The 26,435-nt window shown below is 32.5% G+C and overlaps 1 protein-coding gene across 1 annotated transcript; it reads left to right on the forward strand.

Moving 5' to 3' along the window:
• Positions 1–1,291: 1,291 nt before the first annotated feature.
• On the forward strand, positions 1,292–1,920 carry LOC114330797 (serine protease inhibitor dipetalogastin-like). Its single transcript, XM_028280207.2, has one exon. The coding sequence runs from the start codon at positions 1,475–1,477 to the stop codon at positions 1,700–1,702; it is 228 nt and encodes a 75-aa protein (XP_028136008.2). The 5' UTR covers positions 1,292–1,474; the 3' UTR covers positions 1,703–1,920.
• Positions 1,921–26,435: the final 24,515 nt, after the last annotated feature.

Raw genomic sequence — 26,435 nt, forward strand, 5'->3', positions numbered from 1 at the left:
GTCGAATATTTCGCGAACTAAACATCGGATCGAAAAACTGAAAAATACGTGTTCAATCATTTTCAAAAATCTATCCAATGACACCAAATACCAACCCCCACTACACCCCCTGGAGGTAGGGTGGGGGGTAACTTTAAAATCTCAAATAGAAACCTCTAGTTTTTCTTGCAGATTTGGATTCGTTACGTAAAAGTAAGCAACTTTTATTCAAGATATTCTTTCGAAATGTGGATAGATACCGCTATAATTGGGAAAAACGATTTATCCTGATACCATAGGTAAATTATAGAAACGGTCGAATATCTCGAGAAATACACTTCCAAATGAGAAACCAAAAAACAGGTTTTTAATATTTTTGGAAGACCTATCCATAAACACCAAAAATGACTCTCCAACCCACCCCCTGGAGACGGGGTGGGCGTAAATTTAAAATCTTAAATAGCAAACCCCCACTTTTTATTGCAGACTCGAATTCGTCATGAAAAATTAAGCAACATTTATTCGAAACATTTTTTAAAATTGCTGATAGATGGCGCTAATAAATCGTATTTTTCCAATTAAAGCGCCATCTATCAACAATTCTAAAAAATGTTTCGAATAAATGTTGCTTAATTCTTCATGACGAATCCGAATCTGTAATAAAAAGTGGGGGTTGATATTTAAGATTTTAAAGTTACCCCCACCCCACCTCCAGGGGGTAGGTTGGAGGGTCATGTTTAATGTTATTCGATAGGTTTTCGAAAAGTATTAAAAACTTTATTTTTTGGTTTCTCATTTGGAAGTGTATTTCTCGAGATATTAGACCGTTTCTATAATTTACCTATGGTATCAGGATAAATCGTTTTTCCCAATTATAGCGCCATCTATCCACAGTTCCAAAAAATGTCTTGAATAAAAGGTACTTACTTTTACGTAACGAATCCAAATCTGCAAGGAAAACTGGGGGTTTCCATTTGAGATTTTAAAGTTACCCTCCACCCCACCTCCGGGGGGTGTAGTGGGGGTTGCTGTTTGGTGTCATTGGATAGATTTTTGAAAATGATTGGACACTTATTTTTCAGTTTTTCGATCCGATGTTTAGTTCGCGAAATATTCGACCGTTCCACTACTTTTGGGACACCCTGTATATAATCATAAGCTTCGATTCCAGCAATAAAATTGCTGGTAAATAACTTTTCCCAAAAATGGCCTATTCTCCGATAATCAGCCCAGACTATGTACACATGTTAAAATATGATCTTGATATTAAATTAAAATCATGCAGAAACGCACAGTGAAAAGTCAATATAAAATCTTGATTAAACTAAATCAAAGGTCATAGTACCGTACACATGTTAAGATAAGATTTTGATATTAAATTCAAATCATATATAAACACAAACGGAAAAAGCAAACTAAAATCTTGGTTAAACTGAATACCAATATTTATTCATCTAAATAAGAGGTCAACTTAAGTATATATTATAGTGTTACCATGAAAGCAGTGTTCATATTTTCCGTGGTTATATTCGTAACTATGGTTGCAACAGAAATTCGTGAGGATCATGATTGTATCTGTCCTGACTACTGGGAACCTGTATGCGGAACAGACAACAAAACCTATTCTAATCCTTGCTTCATCAACTGCGAAGCTCAATATACTCCTGGACTGGAAATTGCCTACCGTGGATGTTGCGTGGATGATCCAGACCCATGTGCTTAGGATAATATGTAAACATACATTGTAGCTTAAATTTTTTTAAAATTATTTTGTAGTTTAAATTTTTTTAAATTATTTTCATTTATTTTCATTGTATTTTTTCCAATTTTAGTGTTTTTTGTTGTTGTTAGAATATCCTTTTTTCTTTCACGCATGGAAAAGTTGGCCTCATGATCCATTATATAAATTTGTATTAGTAAAAATAAATATATTATACTTAACACATTGTATGTCAAAATTATAAGTTTCGCTGAAGAGTCTTCTTCTTCTTCACGCGCCATCTCCATGACGCGACGGAGGTCGGCAATTATCACAGATTTCACAGGTCTACAAAAAAAAAACTTTTTGAAAGATATTTTAAATTTGACAAGTGATTTTATATAATTTTGGTGCGCTGATTCCAAATCTGCAAACCAATTTTTTCTATCACGTAAGATATTTTAGCAAATAAAAAAATAAAAAAAACACTAAATGTGCTTATAAATACATTTATTAATATATTTTAAAAATAAGAGTAATGCTCAAAATAAAGAAAACTACATATATTGTATGCACAACTTAATGAAATCTTTTCCTTTTTGTCAAAAAACTGCGTTTGGTAGAAATTTTTCTATAAATTTTGTCAGGATTATCACGTTATAGCACCCAATAGTAGTCTGCCATCATGGATACGCTCCATGTACCCTGATAACGTCTTTCCATCTGCTCAATGTCTTGGTGGAAACGTTCCCCTTATTCTTCGCTAACAGCTCCAAGATTTCCTGGAAATTGGTCTAGATGAGCGAATAAAAAATGTACTTTTAAACTCATATTGCATCCTAGAATATGAAAATTTTGTAGCATTTGTGTGACAATGTTCTCATAGTCTGGAACTTTCTTAATTCCCAAGAACTTTTCGTCAGTATCGATTTAGCATTCGAAGCGAACAGTTCGTTTTTGCGTGTGTGATCGGTGAAAATTAGTTTTGGTGAGTCGGTAATTAATAAAATGGAAGTCAATACCATTGGCAAAGGACATCCACCCGATCGGGGAGGGACGATAAATATTAATAATATGGAACTGGATCAGGAGGAAAAACAAACACAAATAAGTCAAAATGCAAGTTCACAGGTACAAAAGGTAGCAAAAACACAATCAAATAACTTTTTTCCAGTTTATCAGGTAAGCGATAACAATAATTCTAATGAAAACCAGTTGCTAATTAAACCTATTAAAAATAAATATACACAAGGAGACCAAGGACCGTATTTTGTCTATTTACAAAACCGAAACGGGCACATTGGCCGTCTACATCGAATCGCCACCGCGCGTCTTGTGCTTTCTGCAGAACCTACGGTAAGAGATAATATAGTTCACATCAGCGTTATTGGTAGAAATAAAGTTAGAATTGAATGTAATTCATATAAAAGCGCAAATATTTTAATTGATAGTAAAAATTTATTAGAAAAAGATTATGACATATACATTCCTAATTTTATGGTACAAAAAAGTGGAGTAATTAAAGGGGTCGATAAAGGTATCTCAGAAAACGAATTAAAGGACATTATTGTTTGTAAATATGGTAATTTTAAGGTATTAAGTGTAAAAAGAATGAAAAGAAAATCAAACAACGAGCTGATAGAGACGGGTACGATAGTGGTGACTTTTAGAGGACAAATGATACCAAAAGAAGTTATCATTGAGAGAATGATATATCAAGTCGAAACCTATATACCGAGAGTAATACAATGCCTAAATTGTTTAAGGTATGGCCACGTCACTGGTCAATGTAGAGGGAAAAAAAGATGCGGACAATGTGGACAGGAGCATGAATCTGAAGCATGTGAGTTAACAGAGCCTACTTGTTTATTCTGTTTTGGAAAACACTCAGCACTGGACCGAGCAAAATGTCCTGAGTTTGAGAAACAAAAGGCTATCAAATATCTTATGGTAAACGAAAATATGGCATTTGAAGAAGCAAAATTAAAATACAGTAATAGTTATACCTCAGCCTTAAAAACATCAAATGCAGGAAATAGATATACAATAACAACAAAAAGAAAATGGAGCGAAGCCACTCAAAATAAATCGGTTTACCCATATTCGGAAGAACATGAAAATATTTTAAACAATCCTAGCACCTCTGCGTACCCGCCTCTACCAATTCCTAAGAATATTCCAATGTATCACAAACAGGTAACACAAAATAACCAAACAACAAACAAAAACCTTAGTGAAAATATATTAACAATTTTTAAAAATATATTAGGTAAAAAACTTTTGCCGACAGAAAATAAACAAATTATGGAAGAATTTAAAGATAGTCTAGAAAAATTTTTAAATGGATCTAACAAGTAAAAAAATCTTACAGTGGAATTCACGATCGATAATACACAATAAGGGACATTTCGAAAAATATATATTTGAAAATAAATTTTTGGCTATATTATTGAGTGAAACTTGGTTGAAACCAAACACAAACATAAATTTTTCTCGATATAATATATTTCGCGAAGATAGACCGCAAGGTTTTGGAGGGGTCGCAATATTATTAAATAAAAACATAAATTTTCAGAATAACTTAGATTTTTATAAAATAAATAATGTAATGTGTGTTGCAGTACAAGTCATTTTAAATCAAAATATTTTAAATCTATATTCTCTATATGCAAAACCTAAACTAGGTATATCGAAAAATGAGTGGGTCAGGTTCTTTAATAGTTTAAACAAACCATTTTTAGTGGGGGGAGACTTCAATTGCCATAATAAAATATGGGGATGTGATGAAACTGATCGCGAAGGGATAAATCTTTTTGAAGCTATGGAAGAATGTGGACTTAATTTCTTAAATGACGGTTCGGAAACATTAATTCGGAGGTCCATGAATAAAAATAAGTCAGCTATAGATCTAACAATTTGCTCAAGAGATATCTATTATAAATGCTCTTGGCACACAGAAAATATGAGTCTGGGTTCAGACCATTATCCAGTAGTTATCGAATTTGCACATGATAGTAATGTAAATACCTGTTTTGATAATAATGATATAATTAGAAATAGAATTAAATGGGATATTAAAAAAGCGGATTGGACAGTTTTCTCTTACTTGTTAAGCAATAAACAAAAAGACAATATAGGACAAAATACAGAACAAGAATATCAAATGTTTTATGATTCTATAAATGATGCTAGTAAAATTAGCATTCCAGAGAAGAGAAAAGTGACCAATGCAAAATTTAATAAACCATGGTGGAATAATGAATGTAGGGAGGCTATTAGACTACAAAAAGAGGCCTTTTTACAGTTTAAAAGAATATCTAATCACGAAAATTACTTAAAATATCAGCAAGCAGAAGCATATAAAAAAAGAATTATTTTAAATAGTAAAAGAGCCTCATGGAAAAATGTATGTAATAGTTTGAACAAAAATACACCGATAGGTAAAATATGGAGTGAGATTAGAAAATTAAAAAACGCCTATAATCCACCTAAAAATCCAATAGTTGAAAATGAATGGATCGAACTATTATTTAACAAAATTGCCAGACCTTGGGTCCTAGAGGAAGAAATTACATGTACAACGAACAGTACAATCACTGAAGACAGTAAATTTCTAACAGAATTATTTAATTTGGAAGAGCTTAAAAATTGTTTAAAAAACAATAACAACTCAGCTCCAGGAAAGGACAGTATTCACTATAGTATGCTATATAATTTGCCTATCCAAAGAAAAATACAACTACTAAATATAATAAACCGCATATGGACAAGCATGGAAGTTCCAAACTCATGGAAAGAATATATTATAGTCCCAATTCTCAAGCAATACAAACCCGCAAATTGTCCTGATTCATACAGAGGCATTTCGCTATCGTCATGTATCTTGAAAACATTGGAGAGAATGATTAAACAAAGATTAGAATTTTGGCTGGAGAAAAATTCTCGACTCTCTCCAACACAATTTGGATTCCGAAAATCATGTTCAACAATGGAAAACTTATCACACTTGGTACTAGATGTTTACAACTCATTTTCTACTAATAAGTCAGTTGTAGCTACATTTATAGACGTCGAAAATGCATATGACAATGTTAATCTGGTAAGCCTGTATCACCAAATGAAGAAAATAGGAATCCCAGATATACTATGCTGGAGAATTTATAAACTTTACAGTAATAGAATCTTGTATATCCAAATTGGGAATAAACTATTAGGTCCCAGAATATCAAACATTGGGATACCTCAAGGAAGTATTCTAAGCCCAATATTATATGCTATTTATACTTCGGATATAGGTAAAAGCATATCAAATAGTACCCAAGGTAAAATATTACAGTTTGCAGATGACATATGTATTTACGTAGACCAAAACGAGATAGAAAAGGGCTGCAAAATAATAAATGAAGTATACAGTTGTTTACTTGAAGACTTGTATCACTTAAATTTAACAATATCTTTAAATAAAACACAAATTTGCATATTCTCCAGAAAGCAAAAACTTCCCGAACTAGTAAAAATACAAAACGTCCAGTTCAAAGTTCAACCTAAAATTAAGTATTTGGGGATGATATTAGATAGAAAACTGAGCTGGAAAGACCATATTGAATACATTGTGACAAGAGCTGAAAAAGGTTATAATGCATTACGAGCAGTAAGTCACATAACTTGGGGAGCAGATGCCAATATTTCATTAATAATGTACAGATCATACATAAGATCTATTTTAGATTATGGATGCATATTTTATAATCAGGCAGCCAAAACTCATCTTAAAAAAGTAGACGTGTTATCAAATAAATGCCTTCGATTATCTATCGGAGCTCTCATAAGCACCCCATTGTCAAATTTAAGTATAGAGTGTAATGAACCACCACTATACCTAAGAAGAAAAACTCTATGCGAAAAGTTTATACTTAAAAGTATTGCTAAAGAGAGTTTAATAGGGGATAAGTGTCAAAAACTTTTTATACATGACCTAACGAGTGAATACTGGAAGAAAAAACCTTCTTTACTACTTGCTGAAACATATAACAGCTTGCGCCAATTTAAAAATAAATTATACACATCAAAAATATCACCCACATTTCAAATATATCTAAATAGCACTCCTAATATACAGCCAATTTACATGAAAGATTATTCGAACTTTCCAGCGAATTTAAGGAACTCTATGTTTAATGCAGATATAGAAACACTATGCCCACAGTATTACCAAATTTATACAGATGCCTCAAAGATTAACTCTAAAGTTGCTGCTGCCATATGGGACCCTAAAACACAGTACAAAGAAGGAATAGGACTGGATGAAGATACCACGGTATTTACAGGCGAACTAATAGCAATATTGAAAGCAATGCAATACATAGCCACGATCAACAATAACAACAATAGATTCGTAATACTGTCAGATAGCAAAAGTGCTCTAAGTAAATTGGAAAAGTGGACAGGACATAACAATCATATTATTATAGAAATAATAAGAAACTTTATCGAACTCAAAGCCAAAGGCAAAGAAATATCTTTCTGCTGGATAAAAGCTCATTGCAATTTAAAACACAATGAAATTGTAGACAAACTAGCAAAGAGTGCTACAGAACTAGAAACTAACTGTGAATATAAGCTAACACTAAATGACGCATATGCTTATATTAATAACAACAAAATGAATAACTGGAAAGAATGGTATACCAACTCCAAAAAGGGACTGTATTATAAAAGTATTCAAACAGATATTCCATCTAAAGGCTGGTTTAGTGATTATCAAGGCAACAAGGTCCTCATATCATATATATGTAGACTTAGGTTTGGTCACTCCTTAGTTCCAGAACATAAATATAAAATAGGATTGTCTGACACAAACTGTTGTGAATGTGGAGAATTAGGATCCGCAGAACATATGATATTAGATTGCAAACTAAAAGAAAAAGAAGTAGAACATTTTATAAATCAAATTCATACTAAACAACACATAAGAAAACCTTTTAGTTTACAAACACTGATTGCTACAAAAGATAAAAGTATCTACGAGATCCTAATTAAACACATTAATAATATAAAACTAAAATTGTGAAATTATATATATAAGTTACCTTTGTTTACCCCATTTGTTGACCCTCCTTTCCGTGGTCTGGTCTTGTTTGATTTTGCTCTGAAAGACCCCTGAGCACTTATGTATCCCAGTTAATAATCCTTAGGTTAGGAAAAAAAGAAAAAAAAACACATAATAAATAAATAAAAAAAATAAAAAAAAAATATATAAATAAATTACAAAAAAAAATAAATTAAAATAATTAAAAAAAAAAAGAAAAAAAAGAAAAAAAAAATAATAATAAAAAAAAAATGTGTGTATATATATATATATAAAAAAAAAAAAAAAAAAAAAAAAAAAAAAAAAAAAAATGAAAGAAGCTATCATTAAAATAATAAGTACTTATATTTGTAAATCATTATTATCAAATAGGCCATCCATATTCAAAAATATAATTAGAGTATAACAGATATCTCATAAGATTTTAGTTAGTAAACAAATTTGGTTCGGCTAATGGATTAAGTCCACAGTCAAGAAATCCGATAGCACACACACACAAGAACTTTTCGTTAACTTCTTTAAATGAAGTCCACGCTCTCTTTTCGATAAGCGTCATAGAATTTTGAAAGTTTTCGTCTCTGCATAAAAATCTAATGTCGGGACCAACAAAAACTCCTTCTTTTAATTTTACATCGGACAACTTGGAAAATTTTGAACAAATATATTTAAAACATTCTCCGTTTTTGTCAATAGCTTTAACAAACTGTTTCATCAAACCTAATTTTATATGCAGAGGGTGCAATAAAATTCTTTCACGATCAACTGAGGCATTGTGTTTTATGTTTTTACTTCCTGAAGTAAGGTTTTCTCTTGTAGGCCATTATTTTTGGGTCCAATGTTTATCTCGTGCTCGGCTGTCCCATTCACAAATGAAGCAAGGGTATTTAGTATAACCTGACTGTTGCCCAAGTAGCATACACAGAACTTTTAGATCTCCACAAAGCATCCAGCTATGGTCTCGGTATTTAATTTTTTATAAGAGAAGTTCCAAGTTTTCGTATGTTTCTTTAAGGTGAACAGAATGAGCGACCGGAACAGAAGCCAGTGTATTACCATTGTGCAGTAAAACACCTTTTAGACTACTTTTGCTAGAGTCAATAAATAGTCGCCATTCTTCCTTTTCATAAGAGGCAGCTCCTAGCTTAATAACTAAGTCGGAGATATTGTTACAATATACTAAAGAATCTTCTTGAGTAAAATATGGACTCAGGTCCTTTTCTCGATTTATGTAGAAACTGGTTGATGTACCTGGAGCCAGCAAATTTTTATCACGAAGTCTAGATGCTAGAAGTTCTGAGGCATCTTTGGGAAGATTTAAGTCTCCTATTAAATCGTTTAATTCCATTTGATTAAATAGTTGTGGTCCTTCTTTTGCTTCAAAAGTAACGTCGGGATCTGTGGACTCAAATGCAGACTGTTCCGAGTCAGACGATAACATATTCTCTAACTCCTTTGGTGGAATAGGTATGGGTACATCAGGGCCATGAGAAATAGGCCTAATAGCAGATTTTGGGTTCGGGTATAAAATACTTTTTTATTCTTACAATTAAATCCCTTTAAATCGCAGGAGCAAAAGTAGCAATCATCAGAATGGTTTTGTGGCTCACGACACACCATGGGAACTCCAAAACTCAATGACTTTTTTCTTTCTTTTGTCCAACTTCTTAAAGCTTCTACACAAACTTTACATACAATATGTGGTGCCCAAGATTTGTCTTGTTCTAATATCTTCACTCCAAAATAGGCATGATTTGCATTACGAACAAATAAGGTTATGTTATGTCTTTGTTTTGCAACCACAAAACTGCCACAATTATAACAAAAGCAATCTGCATTATTAACACAATGTCTCTTTTCCATAGCTCGAAAAAAGAATAGAATAACAAATAAATAGCACTAATTCGAATACGCCAGGGCAGATAAATAAAAATGAGCGATTTCAGGGTAAAAATCAATACAGGTATTTGAAGGTGCTAAATCGTAGGGGGGACATAGTTAATTAAAAATACATACAGAGGTACTCGCAAATCAACCTCAGTTTTTTATAGACAAAGGCTAAAGTCAGAAAATATTGTTTTTTGTCTGTAGCATTTTTTGTATCATGTTTACAGCAAAAGTTGTATTATGAAAGTTGTGTATCATAAAAAAACGATTAAGTTTAATTTTTATTAGTTAAAATTGATAAATAATTAACCGAGATAATTGCAAAAAACCACATTTTTTGCACTATTTTGTAAATGTTAATAACTTTTACTAAATATGCCCTAAGGAACATATTGCACCTTAATTATGAGGTTATTATGTGCCTTTATTAGAGTGCAAAGTATCAAGAAGATCGTTTTGTTAGTTTACGAGTTACGTTAATTGTTTATCCAAAACATTGAATGTTTAAACATCTATTGTTGCCCAAGGAGTATTTTCAGAGCTTTTTAGCAAAGTGAAATGAGTTTTTAAAGATTCAAACTACTAAGAAATTAAAAAAAACGATACATTTATTATTTAAATGTTTTTAAACAAGTCGTTTAATAAATAGTTAGTTTTTTCCTGATAAACAATTAGAATAACTTTGTTGTTTTTCACGACAAATAATTATAATTAGTTGTATCAGAAAAGTGGTAAAAAAACACACATTAAAAACTAAAAATAAACTTTCTATGACCAATAATACCCAAGGTAGACTTTTTTTTTTTAAATCTTATCTGTATTGTTATAAATATTAAGAGTCGAAATTTGCAAAAAATCATAATAAAATCACATTTTACATTGCAATTAATAACTACAGTATATCTTCTATTTAAAATGAGTAATAACCCTTTAAAATGAAGGTACTCGAGCTGACTTAACTGGGACCGTGTGATGGGGGAAGGATCTCTGAGTCCGGTTTCGCGCGTCGAGATTTTGGTATTGAAAGTTCAAATTGGAGCGCTTGAAAAATTTTACAATATCTCAGCTTCCAGAGAACGTAGAGCCTTTAATTTTTTTTTTTTGGTAACTCGACGAAAGAATAACAACTAGCTAATTTTCATTGGCCGAAAAAATCGGAAAATTCTGGAAAATGGATTTTTTATTCAACATTCATTTACAACGTTAACACTAATATATTTTGATAAATATTTTCATAAAATGTTATAAATTTGTGAATAAATATTAAAATATAATTATGGTATGTATACAGGGTTGTTCATTTTATTCGCATCGGTGTCTATACGGAAAACGAATTGATTTAAAAAAAATTCTTCATAGAAATATACAGGGCCATTAACACTACAATTTAAAAATAATATGAATTACACAGGGTGCTTCAAAAAAGAGTGGTATATCAAAGATATATTTTTTATGAAACACCCTACACCTGATGAAATTTTTGAATTTGACCTTAAACAATAAGCTAGAATATACCTAAGTACAGGGTGTTTTGATTTATTTCAATTTAAAAAAAAATGTAATGTTTTAGAAAAAAAAATAAACAGGTATTTATCGTACAATTTCAGATTTAAAAATTAATTGAAAACAAAAACTTTCTCAAATTGAAAAAAAAATATGTGTAGATTATAATTATTGTTCTTCGTTAATTCGACACAGTTTTTGTACAGGTTCATCAATTTCTTCCACATTATCCATAATTTCTGTGCATAAATTTCAAAGATGATACTGACGAAAAAATATGCTACAACCTTTTGACAGTTATTATAGATGACAAAAGTGAAGTTGAAGAAGATTTGTTTAAAAAAATTAGGGATAATGTTGAAGAAATTAATAAATCTGTACATAAACTATGTAGAATTAACGAAGATCGAGAATGTTTTTGTTTCCAATTAGTTTTTAAATCTAAAAATGTACGATTAAGTAATTATAAATTTTGTTACAATAAACATCTGTTTAAATATGCTAAATAGTCTATTATGAAGATCCAAGGAAAAATTTGTCACCGATTCTTAGATTCGTAAACATTTATTTTTTTCTAAAATTTTCCATTTTTCTAAAAATTTAAATAAATTAAAACACCCTGTACTTAGGTATAGTTTAGTTAGCAGCTAGAATATTGTTTAAGAGCAATTCAAAAATTTCATCAGGTGTAGGGTGTTCCATAAAAATATATATCTTTGACATACCACTCTTTTTTGAAGCACCCTGTATAATTCATATTATTTTTAGATTGTAGTGTTAATGGCTTTGTATATTTCTATGAAGAATTTTTTTTAATCAATTCGTTTTCCGTACAGACACTGAGGCGAATAAAATGAACAACCCTGTATATAAATAAATATATACATACTATAATTATATTTTAATATTTATTCACAAATTTATAATATTTTATGAAAATATTTATCAAAATATATTAGTGTTAACGTTGTAAATGAATGTTGAATAAAAAAATCCCTTTTCCAGAATTTTCCGATTTTTCCGGTCAATGAAAATTAGCTAGATGTTATTCTTTCGTCGAGTTAACCCAATTTAAAAAAAATTGAAGGCTCTACGTTCTCTGGAAGCTGAGATATTATAAAATTTTTCAAGCGCTCCAAATTGAACTTTCTATAGCAAAATCTCGACTAGAGAAACTGAACTCAGACATTTTTCCATTTCACACGGTCCCAGCTCAGTCAGCGTGAGTAACTTGATTTTAAAGGGTTATTACTCGTTTTAAATAGAAGATATTACGTACTTATCAATTGTAATATAAAATATAGATATTTATTACCATTCTATAAAAATTTCAACTCTTAATATTTATAAACAATAGAGATGTGATTTTTCAAAAAAAAAGTATAACTCGGCTATTATTGGTCCTAGAAAGCTTTTTTTTTTAATTTTAATGTGCATTTTTTTACCAGCTTTTTGACACAACCAATTATAATTATTTATCAGAAAAAATGGCAAAGATATTCTATTTGTTTATAAGGAAAAAATTTACCATTCTTTTATCGACTTGTTTAACAACATTTAAAAACAAATATATTATTTTTTTTAACTTTATTAGTACTTTCAGTCTTTATGTAGTCACTGCACTTTGCCAAAAAGCTCTGAAAACACTCCTTGGGCAACAATGATTGTTTAAACATTCGATGTCTGGGATAAACATTTAACATAACTTGTAAACTAACAAACATATCTTCTTGAGATTTTGTAAACTAATAAAGGCACTTAATTACCTCATGATTAAGGTACAATAAGTTCCTTACGACCTATTTGGTAAAAGTTATTAACATTTCCAAAATAGTGCAAAAAACGTGGTTTTTTGCAATTATCTCGGTTAATTCTTGATGGATTTTAACTTGTAAAAGTTCAAATTAATCGTTTTTTTGTGATACACAACTTTCATAAGACAACTTTTGCTGTAAATATGATACTAAAAATGCTATAGGCAAAAAACAATACTTTCTGACTTTGGCATTTTTTTATAAAAAAATGAGGTCGATTTACGAGTACCTCTGTATGTATTTTTAATTAACTATATCCTCCCTACGATTTAGCACCTTCAAATACCTGTATTGATTTTTTTCCCGTTTTAATTTTTCTACTCTGGTCTAGAAAGACAGCGATAAACCTCCTCGAACTACTAAAAACAAACAACTGATTTTGATGCGTGATGCGTTTATTTACGACTGGGAGAGGTGCAGCCGCGGTATTGTACTAGCTCACTAATTTTACAGTGTTGCCACAATTCAGAATTTTATTAAAATATTTTTGGACAACTGTTTGTGCCATATATTTACACTAAAAACCGTTTTTCTAATTTTATATGTAAACTTTTCGTATAATCAAGGAATTTTTATAAGATCTCGATTTGCGAAAAATTGGAAGGTGATAGAAAAAAACTAATGTCAGTTTCGGATTCAGGAGGTCAAAATTACCTAACAAAAGATGTTTATTTTAAACCATCAAATTCATTGTTGACCTGTGATCGGAATTTAGAGACGGCTGCTCTAAAAAGTTCTTTATCCGTACCAATCTCTGAGGCTGCGGAGCCATGATCTTCTACGTCTCCTATGCACCTTTTTTCTTGGATCTTTCTCCTTCTTAATGAGTTGGAGCAAGTTGTATCTCTCTCCACGTGTAATTTGTCCGAGATATTTCAATTTTCTGGTTTTGATTGTATTCAAGACTTCCATTTTTTTATTTATTTTTCTCAGAATCTCTTTGTTTATGACTGTCCATGATATTTTCAGAACTCTTCTATACACCTAAAACTCGAATGATTCCAGTTTTTTCATTATGTCACATTGAATTTATTCAATTTATAAATGAATCAACATTTTCAATTTTAACTTAAAACTACATTCAATTTATATTTCACAATATCGAAAATTGTTATTATGAACAGTTGTCTGTAATTAAAAAAAATCCTTCTCAAAATTACCGATATCGAACATCATTTTTATTTATTACAAATATCGAAACTCTTCTGTTCCGATAAAAAAAATGATAATTAAGTTTTCACAAAACAAAATTTATTAAAAATCTTATGAACATTATAGAGTTAATAACCTTTCAATTAGTTAGATGGTCTGCTTTGCAACATTTTAGCGAATATAAGTTTCCTCAATTTACTAAGCACTCAATATGTCCGCCTTCTCTTTCGACACAGGTAATTGTTCTATCACGAAAAGTTTTTAACCCTTAACTACAGACATCCGGTATTTTTTACCGGTGGGCATTCCCAAAATGCGGATTTCGTGGTAACCTCACCACTTACAAGTTCATGTGTCTCTGTACCTCTCGGGCAATTTGTATAATAATGCTAGTCAAAGCGTATAGCGCGTATATTATCAATATTTTATTTTGTAGCACACATCAAAAATCTTAACCGGTAAAATTACCGGATGTCTGTTTTAAGTAAGTATTTTTATGTGGGTACTATATTTGTAAATTTGAAATGTTTATATTATTTTTTTGTGTTTTTAGAGAAAAAATAAAGAAATGTACTGTGGTAGTCATCCTGGACCTTCAATGAAGGTTAAATTTGAAGATCAAGATTTTGAGGCAACTTTGCAAAAATGAATTTTACCCCTTGCAGATTTTTTCTCATGGATCTAAAAATTTTTGAAAATGCTATTTTATGTTTCCTTTGTGATTCTCTGTTACGTTTATTTGTTAAAAAAAGTCTAAATTTTTGTTCATAGCATTTATGGCCGTTTGTTTCAATAGACCAAAAATTACCGAAAATTTCTGCTTTAATAGAATATTCTTTAAAAATCTAGTATTATATTATTAAAATCACTCATTTTACCACTTTTCTCATATCTAGAGGCTCCAAAAAATATATAATGCATCATTTTTTTGTTTTTTATTATTAACTTTATTTTTTGACCCTATTTTAGAATGACCGGTAAAAAATACCGGATATCTGTTATTACGTGGTGATAATGGGATGTCTGTAGTTAAGGGTTAATACTACTACTAATCACAGGATACTAGAAAACGTCCCCATTGAACAAGCTGGCTTCCGCCCTGATCTAAGTAAGCTACACGGACCATCGAACTTTTATAGAAGCTAGTTAAAAAAAAAACAAAAGACAGCAACAGTATTCATAGATCTGTTAGATAGCAGCATATGATACTGTTTGCTGACAGGGATTAATATATAAACTGGCCCTTATTATCCCCTGCAGAAAGATAATTAACCTCATTGACAACATGCTGACAAACAGAGCCTTCCAAGTTATAACGGGAAAGGTGGCGAGTAAGACGGTCCTGACGACTGGACCCTTGCAACAAGCCACCAATCTTTAGAAACTACAAAAATCACTCTCACGAATGACCTATCCATCCTCGGCGAATATCTTAAGAAATAGAGACACAACCAAGTACTACAAAAACTAAAGTATCAGCTTTTATCTCAACAACAATCTGGCAAACAGAGAATTGCGAGTGTATTTTAAAAACAAGCTGTTGAAACACAATAAATACCCGAGATACCTTGGGGTTACTCTAGACAGAACGCTCACATTCAGAGAACACCTGACGAAAACAGCAGCAAAATTAAAAACATGCAACAATATAATACAGAAACTCTGCGGCACTACAGCATCAACTTTAAGATCCTCTGCTCTTGGCCTGATATATCCGGTGGCAGAATACTGTGCACCAGTGTGGCAAAATAGCAGGCATACACACCTGGTCGACACTCAACTAAACCATGCTATGCGTATGATAACAAGCACAATTAAGCCCACCCTTACAATGTGGCTACCTACTCTTAGTAATATAGCACCACCCAACCTACGCCGCGAATATGCATTGGTTAAAGAATAGAACAAAATAATGGACAGTCGCCAGCTTCTAGTCCACAACGACATTCCCGATAATCTTGGAAACCGTTTCCGATCCAGGTTACCCCCTCTACAATCTGCTCTAGCGCTGCAGCAATCCAACTTTGACTTAAATACCCGATGGAGAGAAGATTGGAAAACTAAGACAGATCCGCATTACCATAGTCTACCAGACATCATAGGGAAACCTGGCAAATTTGAACGTCCTTCTAAGATTTGGGCAGTCCTTAATCGAATTCGGACAAACTGTGGAAGATGCGCCGACTCGCTCTAGAGATGGGGTAAACTTCCCTTGCCTTCTTGTGACTGCGACACTGCAAGACAGACGATCAGACACATTGTTCAGGACTGCCCACGCAGAGCATACACGGGCGACCCTATAGACTTTGTAATCGCAACCGAAGGGTCAATCGAATATATAAAAAAACTGGACATCTGTTTGTGATGCACTGTATAATGCATAAATCTAAATAAATTATATGATGTATTTAAGCCACACGCTAAATAAATTTATTACTATTCTAACCATAGCCGGAGTAATACGAGAGAACAACAAACACATGAATGAATGCGTTCGTTGTTCTCTGGTAATACTCTGGACACATTTTTAATGACTATATTTCCAAATGAACAAGACCTGACAAAATGGCATTTGAAGATTCATCTTTTCCTGAAGGTAGCACAAGAAAAAATAATCGGGTGACGTCAAATATGGAAACCGAGGAGGCCAAAAAATTTTAGAAACCCTACTTTACTAGAAACTTAAATGTAGGAAAAATACTAGAAAAAAGTAAAAGCAGTAAAAAAAATGACAAATGAAAACATGAAAGATGAGAAAAACATGCACAGAGATAGAACACCACATAGGAGGAATTCAGAGCCATGGCGTATCTTAAAGTCGCACAGTGAAAATTGAGATCGAAAGACTCAAAGAAAATGAACGGCAATAATACAACAAAATGCTAATCAATAACCGCTCTTAATTTAAAGAAACAGAAATAGAAGGAATAGAAAGCTATACACATGATGAAATCGAATTAAGCCTAGCTGAGCTAAATAGAACAATTAAAACCATAAAGAACGAAAAAACAGATAACCCCGGCAGAATACCACATAAATTGATAAAAAACGGATCGGAAAAACATGATCCACCAAATGTTTGAGAGAGCACTGAATGGAGAAGACTTACAGGCCGATTGGACTCGCCTAAATGATATTAATATATGAGAAAGGAAATAGAAAAAACTGCCAAAACTATCGAGAAATCAGCATTATATCTTCTATGGGTAGACTGTACGAGAAGACGATACAGGAAAAATTAGAAACAGATATAAAAGAGAGAATCGAAGAAGACCAGACAGGGTTGGCAGACCCTGTTATTCTATCCATATAGAAATTAAAACAATTGTTACATATAGTATGTAGTTACACTGACTGTCATACAAACCGTGTATTTTGACTCATTTATTTGGGCTATTTCACGTAATATCGAGAAAGAAGTATATTTTTTACATATGTTACTGTTATTAACGTTTAACTGACTCAATTTATAGTTTTATAAGCAACAATTAAGTATAGCAAGATTTATAACACCTTGTTTAAATTATTTTACATGCAATATTATGCGGTTACCTACCTTAAATTTTATTTTAATTGATTTTCTTCTTACTGGTAGACAAAAAAACACCAAAAATGTGCATTTTTGACATCAAGTTGTTGATAACTAACATAAGTGTTTGTTACTACTCAAAATATTAAAAAAAAGCTTACCGTCGCGTCGGTATAACAGGTTGCCTTGCAACCAGATTCAGAATAGTACCATAAATGTTTTCCACTTTTTAGCACCTTCTTTATACCCACGTTCACTCATTACAAAATCTGTTACAAGAATTTCAGCCATTTTCACAAAATTTATTTGGATTTTCTCTAGTAACTCTTCCAAGAGACAATACATAAATGATGAATACCTTTTACACCACCTTCAAAGAGGGTAATTTATACAGGTACATACCTGGAATACCGGTATTAGATTATCAAGATTACTTAAAAAATGAAAGTTACAAATTCACCGGTAGTTAGTGGGTTATCGAAAAATTATCTGCGCACCAGAGTTGCCAGTTGGCCTGTAATTAGGATGGGGGATTAAAATAGTTACGAATTCACCGGGACCCCTAGAACCAAGCCACTGTATATAGAGGTTCCACAGTAAAACCACTCCTCTGTCGGCGCTTTGATCTCAAGAAGTAATACCGGCAGTACGCAATTGGTAATTCACCAGTGGTGGATGCGGGTTTTCCCTGTTAAAATCCGTACGTTTCTATGCGACTAGCAATGCGAGAGTGGGGCAGAAGCGACTAAGAACATTGCGCGGTCGCCATGCGGGACTACAGATTTTACTTCCAATTTTTCGGAGAGTGGTTCTACTGTCCCTCTTTATACTGTGACTAAGCTATGGAAAACAATGGAAGACATCGGAGTTCCAAGAATGTTAATAAAAGCAGTAATAGTACCTACTCTACAAGGATTATAAATTAGCGACCAAAACGGGTAATAGAATATGCAGTACATTTAAGACGACAAAGGGACTAATATAGGGCTGCTTAACATCTCTTACCCTTACTAAATTATTCCTGGAAAAAACCATGAAACCATGGAAAATAAAGTGAGAAGGAATTGTCATACCAGTAAGAAACGAATACCTACATACCCTAAGTTATGCTGACGAACAAAAAATGATCACATAAGACGAAGATGACCTCATGACATGAGAAAACTGGAACAGAAATATACAAAGAAAGAGATGGAAATAAAACTAAAGAAAACTGAATGCCTAACAACGAAGAACACAGATATAAAACAGCTGGAAATAAACGAAGGTAAACAAATCAAACCAACAGACAAGTACAAGCATTTAGGTTTCATAATATCAAAAAAACGACTGAAGAAGATATAAAAAATATCTTGCCAATCAAAATATACCTAAGACTAGGACAAACAAGAAATTGCATACGAAAATTGAACTCGGTGCTGTGGGAGAATAGCATCAGTATAAGAACAAAAAGAAGAATACATAACACCATAACAGGAAGTATCCTGACTTATGGGTGTGAAAATTGGATAAGATAATAAAAAATAAGAAATCGAATAGATATGTGATTTCTAAGGAGAAGCTGCAGAGTAACAAGAAGAGACAGAATAAATAAGGTAGAGATTAAGAAAAAAATTTCTTTGTGTGTTTATGTATGATTTCAATTTAATATTAAAATATTACAGAAAAATATTATAAAGTAAAAACACACACTTATCAATAAATTAGTCCAACGGGTAGCATATGCTTCTTCTTCTTCAGGTTCCTTCCCCTATCGGAGGTTGGAAATCATCATCGCTATTTTAACTTTATTAGCCGCACTTCTGAACAATTCTAATGAGCTGCAACCGAACCTATATATATAAATCGGTTTTAAAACGTCTTGCGACGTTGTCCGATGCCTAATTTCCATGACACTCTATCATCCCATTGGCCCTCTCTAAGATCTCTTGCGCTCATCGCCTTCGTTACTCCCTCTCTCCAAGATTTCCTGGGTCTTCCTCTCTTTCTGCGGTTTGGTGGTACCCATTGCATAATTATTTTAGGGAGTCTTGAGTTATCCATCCTCTGGACGTGTCCGTACCATATCAGCTGTTTTCTTTCTATGTCTGTTGTTAGAGAGCCGTCAACCCCCATTCGCTGTCTTATCTCATCATTACGTATTCTCTCTCTGCGTGACACTCCTACTGATCTTCTAAAAGCGTCCATTTCTACTGCCTCCAGTTTTCTTCTGTTGTTTTCGGTTATCCGCCAAGTTTCTGCTCCATACAATAGACTGCTTTTAATAAGAGATTCGTAGATATTGTGTTTTCTTCTTTTTCCTATTTCATGATTCCACAGTACGCTGTTTAGACAACCTATTGTTTTTCTAGATTGTGTTATTCTTCTCTTTATTTCTTCATCATCTTTCCCCGTTGTGTCGAAAACGATTCCTAGATATGTGTAATGGTCGCAGGGCATGATGATTTCATTATTTTCTAATGTGATGTTCGATAGTTCGGTACCTATTGGGAGGTATTTTGTTTTTTCTGTATTAATTTCTAGTCCCCACTTTCTATATTCTTCTTGTAATTTCCTTGCCATGTACTCTAAATCATCTTTATCGTTTGCTATAACAACCTGGTCATCAGCAAACTGCAATGTATATAAGCAAATCTCTCCAAGGTCTACGCCCATGCCTCTGTATTTTCGTTTCCACTCTTTCAATGCTTTTGCAACATATATTTTAAATAAGGTCGGTGATACACAGCACCCCTGACGTAGACCTTTATTAACCAGGAAGCTTTGCGATAATCTGTTTCCAGTTTTTATTTGTGATGGTGACCCTTCATACAAATTTCTTAAGGCTTTTATTAAGGTGACACTAATATTCGTCTGTCGTAACACGTTCCAGAGTTTGTTTACAGGAACTGTATCGTACGCCTTCTGCAAGTCAATAAACATGAGGTGGGTTTCTTGATTTGTGCTTAATTTTTTTTCTATTAGTTGTTTGAGGCAGAAGATATTATCAGTACAGCTTCTTCCTGTTCGAAAACCGGATTGTTCTTCTTCCTCTTGGTCTTTGTACTCCTTCTCAATGCGGTCTCTAATTATTCGTCCATACAAACGGCTGAATGTACTAGTCACTGATATCCCTCTATAGTTTTCACATTTAAGCTTATCTCCTTTCTTATTGATCGACGAAATATAAGCAATTTTCCACTCGTCGGGTACGGGAGAACCATTTATAAATTGATTTATGCACCAAGTGACGGTTTCAAACAATTTTTGTGATCCACATTTTATTAGTTCGGCTGGGATATCCCCTGGTCCTGGAGACCTACCGTTTTTCAGTTCTTTTATAGCTTTTCTAATTTCTGTCACTTGTATTGTTATATCTTCTCCTTCAATGTTAACCTCTGTTGGTGATTGAGTTAAGTATTCGTCCCTATTTTCTGTCAGTAATTCCCCATAGTACTTTTCCCATTTTTGTGTGGATATTAATTGAATGTTTGTGCTCTTCCTTTCGTTAGTTCTTATTTTATTGAGGAACTTCCATGTTTCTGTACATTTTCTGCCTCCAAGGTAGGTATTAATTTCCTGGCACTTCTTATCCCACATTTCTCTTTTTGCTTTTACTGTTGTTCTTCTTGTTATTCTTTTGAGTTCCAGGTATTCATCTCTATCTTTTTGTTGTTTACTGCTCAGCCATCTGATATACGCTTGCTTTTTCTCTTTTACGAGTGCTTCTATTTCTTTGTTCCACCATAGTTTTTCACTTTGTCTTTGAGTGTTAAAGCCGAGTGCTTCTTCTGCAGCTTTTTTAACGCTAACGACTACGTTTCTATATACCTCCTCTACTGTTGATGTTTCAGTTATATTCATTAGTTTGCCATCCAGTCTTTGTTGATATAGTATTCTTGTACTTTCTTGGGTCAAACTATCCAAATTATAACTTCTTTATTCCAAAGTTTCTTCTTGTTGCGGTTGCAACCGAACCACTCTCTCAAATTTCTTAGCCAGGATATTTTGCGTCGTCCTGGGTTTCTCTTCCCTTGTATCTTCCCTTGCATAATTAATATAAGTAATACGTACTTCTCGCCCCTTACTATATTACCCAGATATTGAATCTTTCTAATTTTATTAGTTTTTATGACTTCACATTCTTTCTTCATTCTTTGTAACACCTCTATATTAGTTACTTTTTCAGTCTACGATATTCTGTGGATTCTCCTGTAGCACCACATCTCAAAGGAGTTTAATTTTTTGATTTCAGACTGTTTTATTATCCACGCTTCCATGCCGTATAATAAAGTAGAAAAAACGTAACAACGTAGCATTCTTGTGCGGATCTCTAGATTAAGCATCTCTAGCATATGCAGATGAATCATAATCATGAGTAGAACCAATGCAACAGGCGAGAATACATACATGAAACTTAAATCACATGCTAAACAAATACGTCTGTGATAACTACAAAAAATAATTTGGAGGTTTGAACAGTGATGCAGGAACTTGGATTTCCAAAAAGAAACTAGTCAGTTTGATAGGGATGTGTATGGAATTGTTACGATGTTCGAACAAAGAGCTCGAAGAGGTATATCCAGAACCGCGAAGTCCAGAAGACTCCAATGGGAAGGACTCCTCAGAAGACATTCTGACCAAATAACACTAAGGCTGATTTGGGATTAAATCTTAACTGGAACGCGGACGCCCTCGACTCCGATGACGAGATGATATAGTAGGAGTCCTGAAAGCTATGGGCGTGAAGATTTGTTTAGAGATTGCTCAAGACAGAGAACAGTGGAGGCATGTTGTCGACCCCTCTAAAACCCACGAAGGGTTGTAATGCCACGGAGTAAGTAAGTAAGAGTAGGTTTGGAAAGAAGTCGATATAATGTGCAGTTTTTTAAATTCTAAATCTAACAATCGTCGCTGGTCGAGTTAGAGCTTTTTACTGGAAGTTGCACATAAATTAAATTTACAAAAATGTATCTTGTTCAAAAGAAACTTGACATAATGACACTATTTTTTTAATAAGTTCCATATATTTGTCAATACTTTTGATAAACTGCACATTTGAGTACCCTTTTGTAATACTCATTCTGTACAAATCATCAACGTCGACTTTTAGAGGAAATATGTGGATTTCAATATCAAGATTATCATCTCAGATTAAATTCAATACATGAGAGAAAGAAAGGTACTTGGATAACAAAAGACCTTCTGCACAGGTGAGAGGAAGTACGCATCTGTCTCGCTTGATATGCTTTAAATGCAACAATTTTTATGCGAGAGAAATAGCAACACCACTAAGAGTGTCAGAACAAATAAGCATAAAATATACATAATGTCATATAAAACAGAGAATTCGACAAATCTGAGATATGAAAATATGCCTGGGACAATGAGCACAGAGTACAATAAAAAGATGAATCAATAATCATGAAAGAAACAGACACGAAAAAGAGTTAATTTACAGACACGTTAAAGAAGCAGCTCTCATCCTAATCAATGAAGAGAACTGAGTAGCAAACTCATCAGCAGAATGTAGCAGAATTTGGTTGCACTACTAAAAGAAGAAGTCAACAACAGGAATATACCAACAATAGCGGATTTATAGGCAGTCAGAGACATATAATCTACAGTTATACACAATACATATTATGTTATATTACACACAATACACAAACATATAACTCTATAAACTCATATTAAACAGGCGCAGAATACACAAGCAAATTATGCTAAAAACAAGTAAAATGATTAGATTGTGACCTTCCCAGGGTACACATAACACCCTCAGATTTTTTCAACTGAAACAGGTGAAACAGACCAAGTAAGTCAACCGTCAATTTTGAAGAAACATAACCTGCTATAACAACATTATGACAACTGTGTTGGTTATACATTTTCGCAGAATTTTTTAAAATAATATTTTTTATAGAACTATTTCCCTAGTGAAAATCGAAACGTCAAACATTAGTTAAAATAGTATATTATTCAAAGAGCATGCAATGATGGCTATTACTCACGATGATGAAGTTTGCGACAAGAGCCGTAGGCGAGTGTCGTAATTTATCAGAGTGAGTATTAGCCAATACATGCGAGTGGAATATACTTTTTCTACGACTTTTTTTATTTTAATTAGTAAAAAATATAATTATTAACTACTCGAGATTCAAATTATAATAATTTACAAAAATACCTAAATGCTGTTTACCCCTAGTACGTCACTGAATAATTGGTTGCCTACTTTTACCAAATTCTTCTGTATTGTAAAAATACAACAAGAAATAATTGTCAATCCAAGTTCTATTCGTTTCTGAAAAATTATATGCATAAATGTGTACCTATATGTAACTACTGTCAATGAATCTAATAAATAGGAAATGGCTATTATCGGCGGACGTATTTCATTCATAAACTTGTATGTATATTTAAATTTTACTATATTATATAATATAGGTAATATTACTACCTATACAACTATATATAATATGCTATAAGGGCGAAAAATATATGTACAAATATCTTGGAGTAAAGCAAGCGTGGAAAATTGAACATAAGCAAATGAAAACTGAGATAACTACTGAGTTTATACGAAGAGTAAAACAGCTGCTTCGTTCACAGCTTAACAGTAAAAATTCTTTTAAGGCACTAAACACCTACGCTTGTTCCGCTCTTAGCTATTAATTTACCCGTGTTGAGCTGCCCCCCCCCACTTGCAAAAATTAAAAAACAAATAGCCCTGATTTATGAGCTATTTATGAGCTCTCATATTCCGCAAACTAAAAATTTTGAGCTCGTTCCACTGAGCAGGAATTTAATACCCTAGTGGGGGGGCTGAGTCAGCCCCCCCACTACTTAAAAATAGGAATATTGAATCGGTTTTTACGGCAGAATTACGAGCTATTTATGAGCTCTTGAAATTATATAGTTTCGATTTTTGAGCTCATCCCCTTCACCCCCAAACAACCCTTTAATTGATTTAACTTAAGAGAAAGATGCTGAGAAAACTTAAAATATATCGTATTGCGGATATAATTCCTATAGCTTATATACTCTAAGAATAAACTATTAAATCAAGGGCATTTCGATTATTGAGCTACAACCCCTTCGCAAGAAAACCACCCTATCTTCCCGGCTTAAGAGAAAGTTGTACTTAAAATGCGTTAAACTAATTATTTGCCGACTACATATCATTTAATAATTTATAAGCTTCCAAATTACGCGCATTTAGATCAGTAAATTGCAATTTATTTTGTATAGTGCAGTCACTGAAGGTAAAAATCAACGATTACCTTCAAGTTCGGTGAACCTTCATCGATTTTCACGAAAATTGGTCAGTGGTTAGAGGATACGTCAAACAAAGGTGACATGGTACCACCTTGCGCCTTTACCCTGAGGGTGGATACCGCCCCTTCTCGGGGGTGAAAATTATTTTATAAAAAATAACTGAACAAATCAATAAAAGAACAAATTAAAAGCAAAATTTATTATATAAAGTTAATAAAATAAGTCAATACTTTTTAAGTTATTAAAGATCAAAGATTTTAATTATTTGTGAAAAAAATGCATGTTTTGAAGAGGTTTTTTGTAAATCACTGAAAAACTGTAAGTTTTTACAAAAAAGTTAATAGTAGTTTAATTCGTATAGCTTATATTCTAAGAATAAACTCTTAAATCACGCACCTTTCGATTATATAGCTACAACCCCTTCGCAAGAAAACGACCCCATTTTCCCGGCTTAAGAGAGAGTTGTTCTTAAAATAATTTAAATTGATTATTTGGCGACTACATATCGTTTAATAATTTATTAGCTTGCAAAATATACGCATCTCAATTATTGAATTGCCATTTTCTTTCTATAGTGCAGTCACTGAAGGTAAAAATCAACTATTACCTTCGATTTCGGTAAATCTCCATTTATTTTCACGAATTGGCAATAACAACTTGGGGTTTTAGCCTGGGGTATATGTCACCCCTTCTCTGGAGTGAAAATTACTTTATCAAAAATAACCCCACAAATCGAGAGAGGGACAAATTGTAAGCAAAATTTGTTATATAATGTGATTAAAATAAATCAATACTTTTTGAGTTATTAAAGATCAAATATTTTAATTTTTGGAAAGAAAATGCATGCTTTAGAGCGATTTTTCATAAATGGCTCAAAAACTGTAAGTTTTTACAAAAAAGTTTTCATCACTAAAATTTAAGCTAATAAAAAATATAATAAATTGCTTACTTGAAAAACCTTTAATGTTAATTTAAAGTAAGTTATTGGTAATTAAATGTATATTTTTTCCGCGACTGTTCAAATCTAAGGGTTCAAGCTTAAATAACGGGAAAAAGATGCATTTTATAACACTTAGGTACTAAATACTTGTCAAAGTACTTAGAAATACCCATCAAAAATAAGATCCAGAAAAAGTTGATAGTACCAAAATCCGCTCACCAATTTTCGTGAAAATGAATGGAGATTTACCGAAATCGAAGGTCATAGTTGATTTTTACCTTCAGTGACTGCACTATAGCAAGAAAATGGCAATTCAATAATTGAGATGCGTATATTTTGCGAGCTCATAAATTATTAAACAATATATAGTCGACAAATAATTAATTTAAATTATTTTAAGTACAACCCTCTCTTAAGCCGGGAATATGGGATGGTTTTCTTGCGAAGGGGTTGTAGTTCAATAATCAAAAGGCGCGTGATTTTAGAGTTTATTCTTAGAATATAAGCTATACGAATTAAACTACTATTAACTTTTTTGTAAAAACTTACAGTTTTTCAGTGATTTACAAAAAACCTCTTCAAAATATGCA

Source organism: Diabrotica virgifera, chromosome 3 (assembly GCF_917563875.1).
Source record: "Diabrotica virgifera virgifera chromosome 3, PGI_DIABVI_V3a".
Lineage (NCBI taxonomy): Eukaryota > Metazoa > Arthropoda > Insecta > Coleoptera > Chrysomelidae > Diabrotica > Diabrotica virgifera.

What these genes read in the sequence shown, in the direction of transcription:
- LOC114330797 (XM_028280207.2), top strand. Translation starts at nt 1,475, where the DNA reads ATGAAAGCAGTGTTCATATTTTCCGTGGTTATATTCGTAACTATGGTT.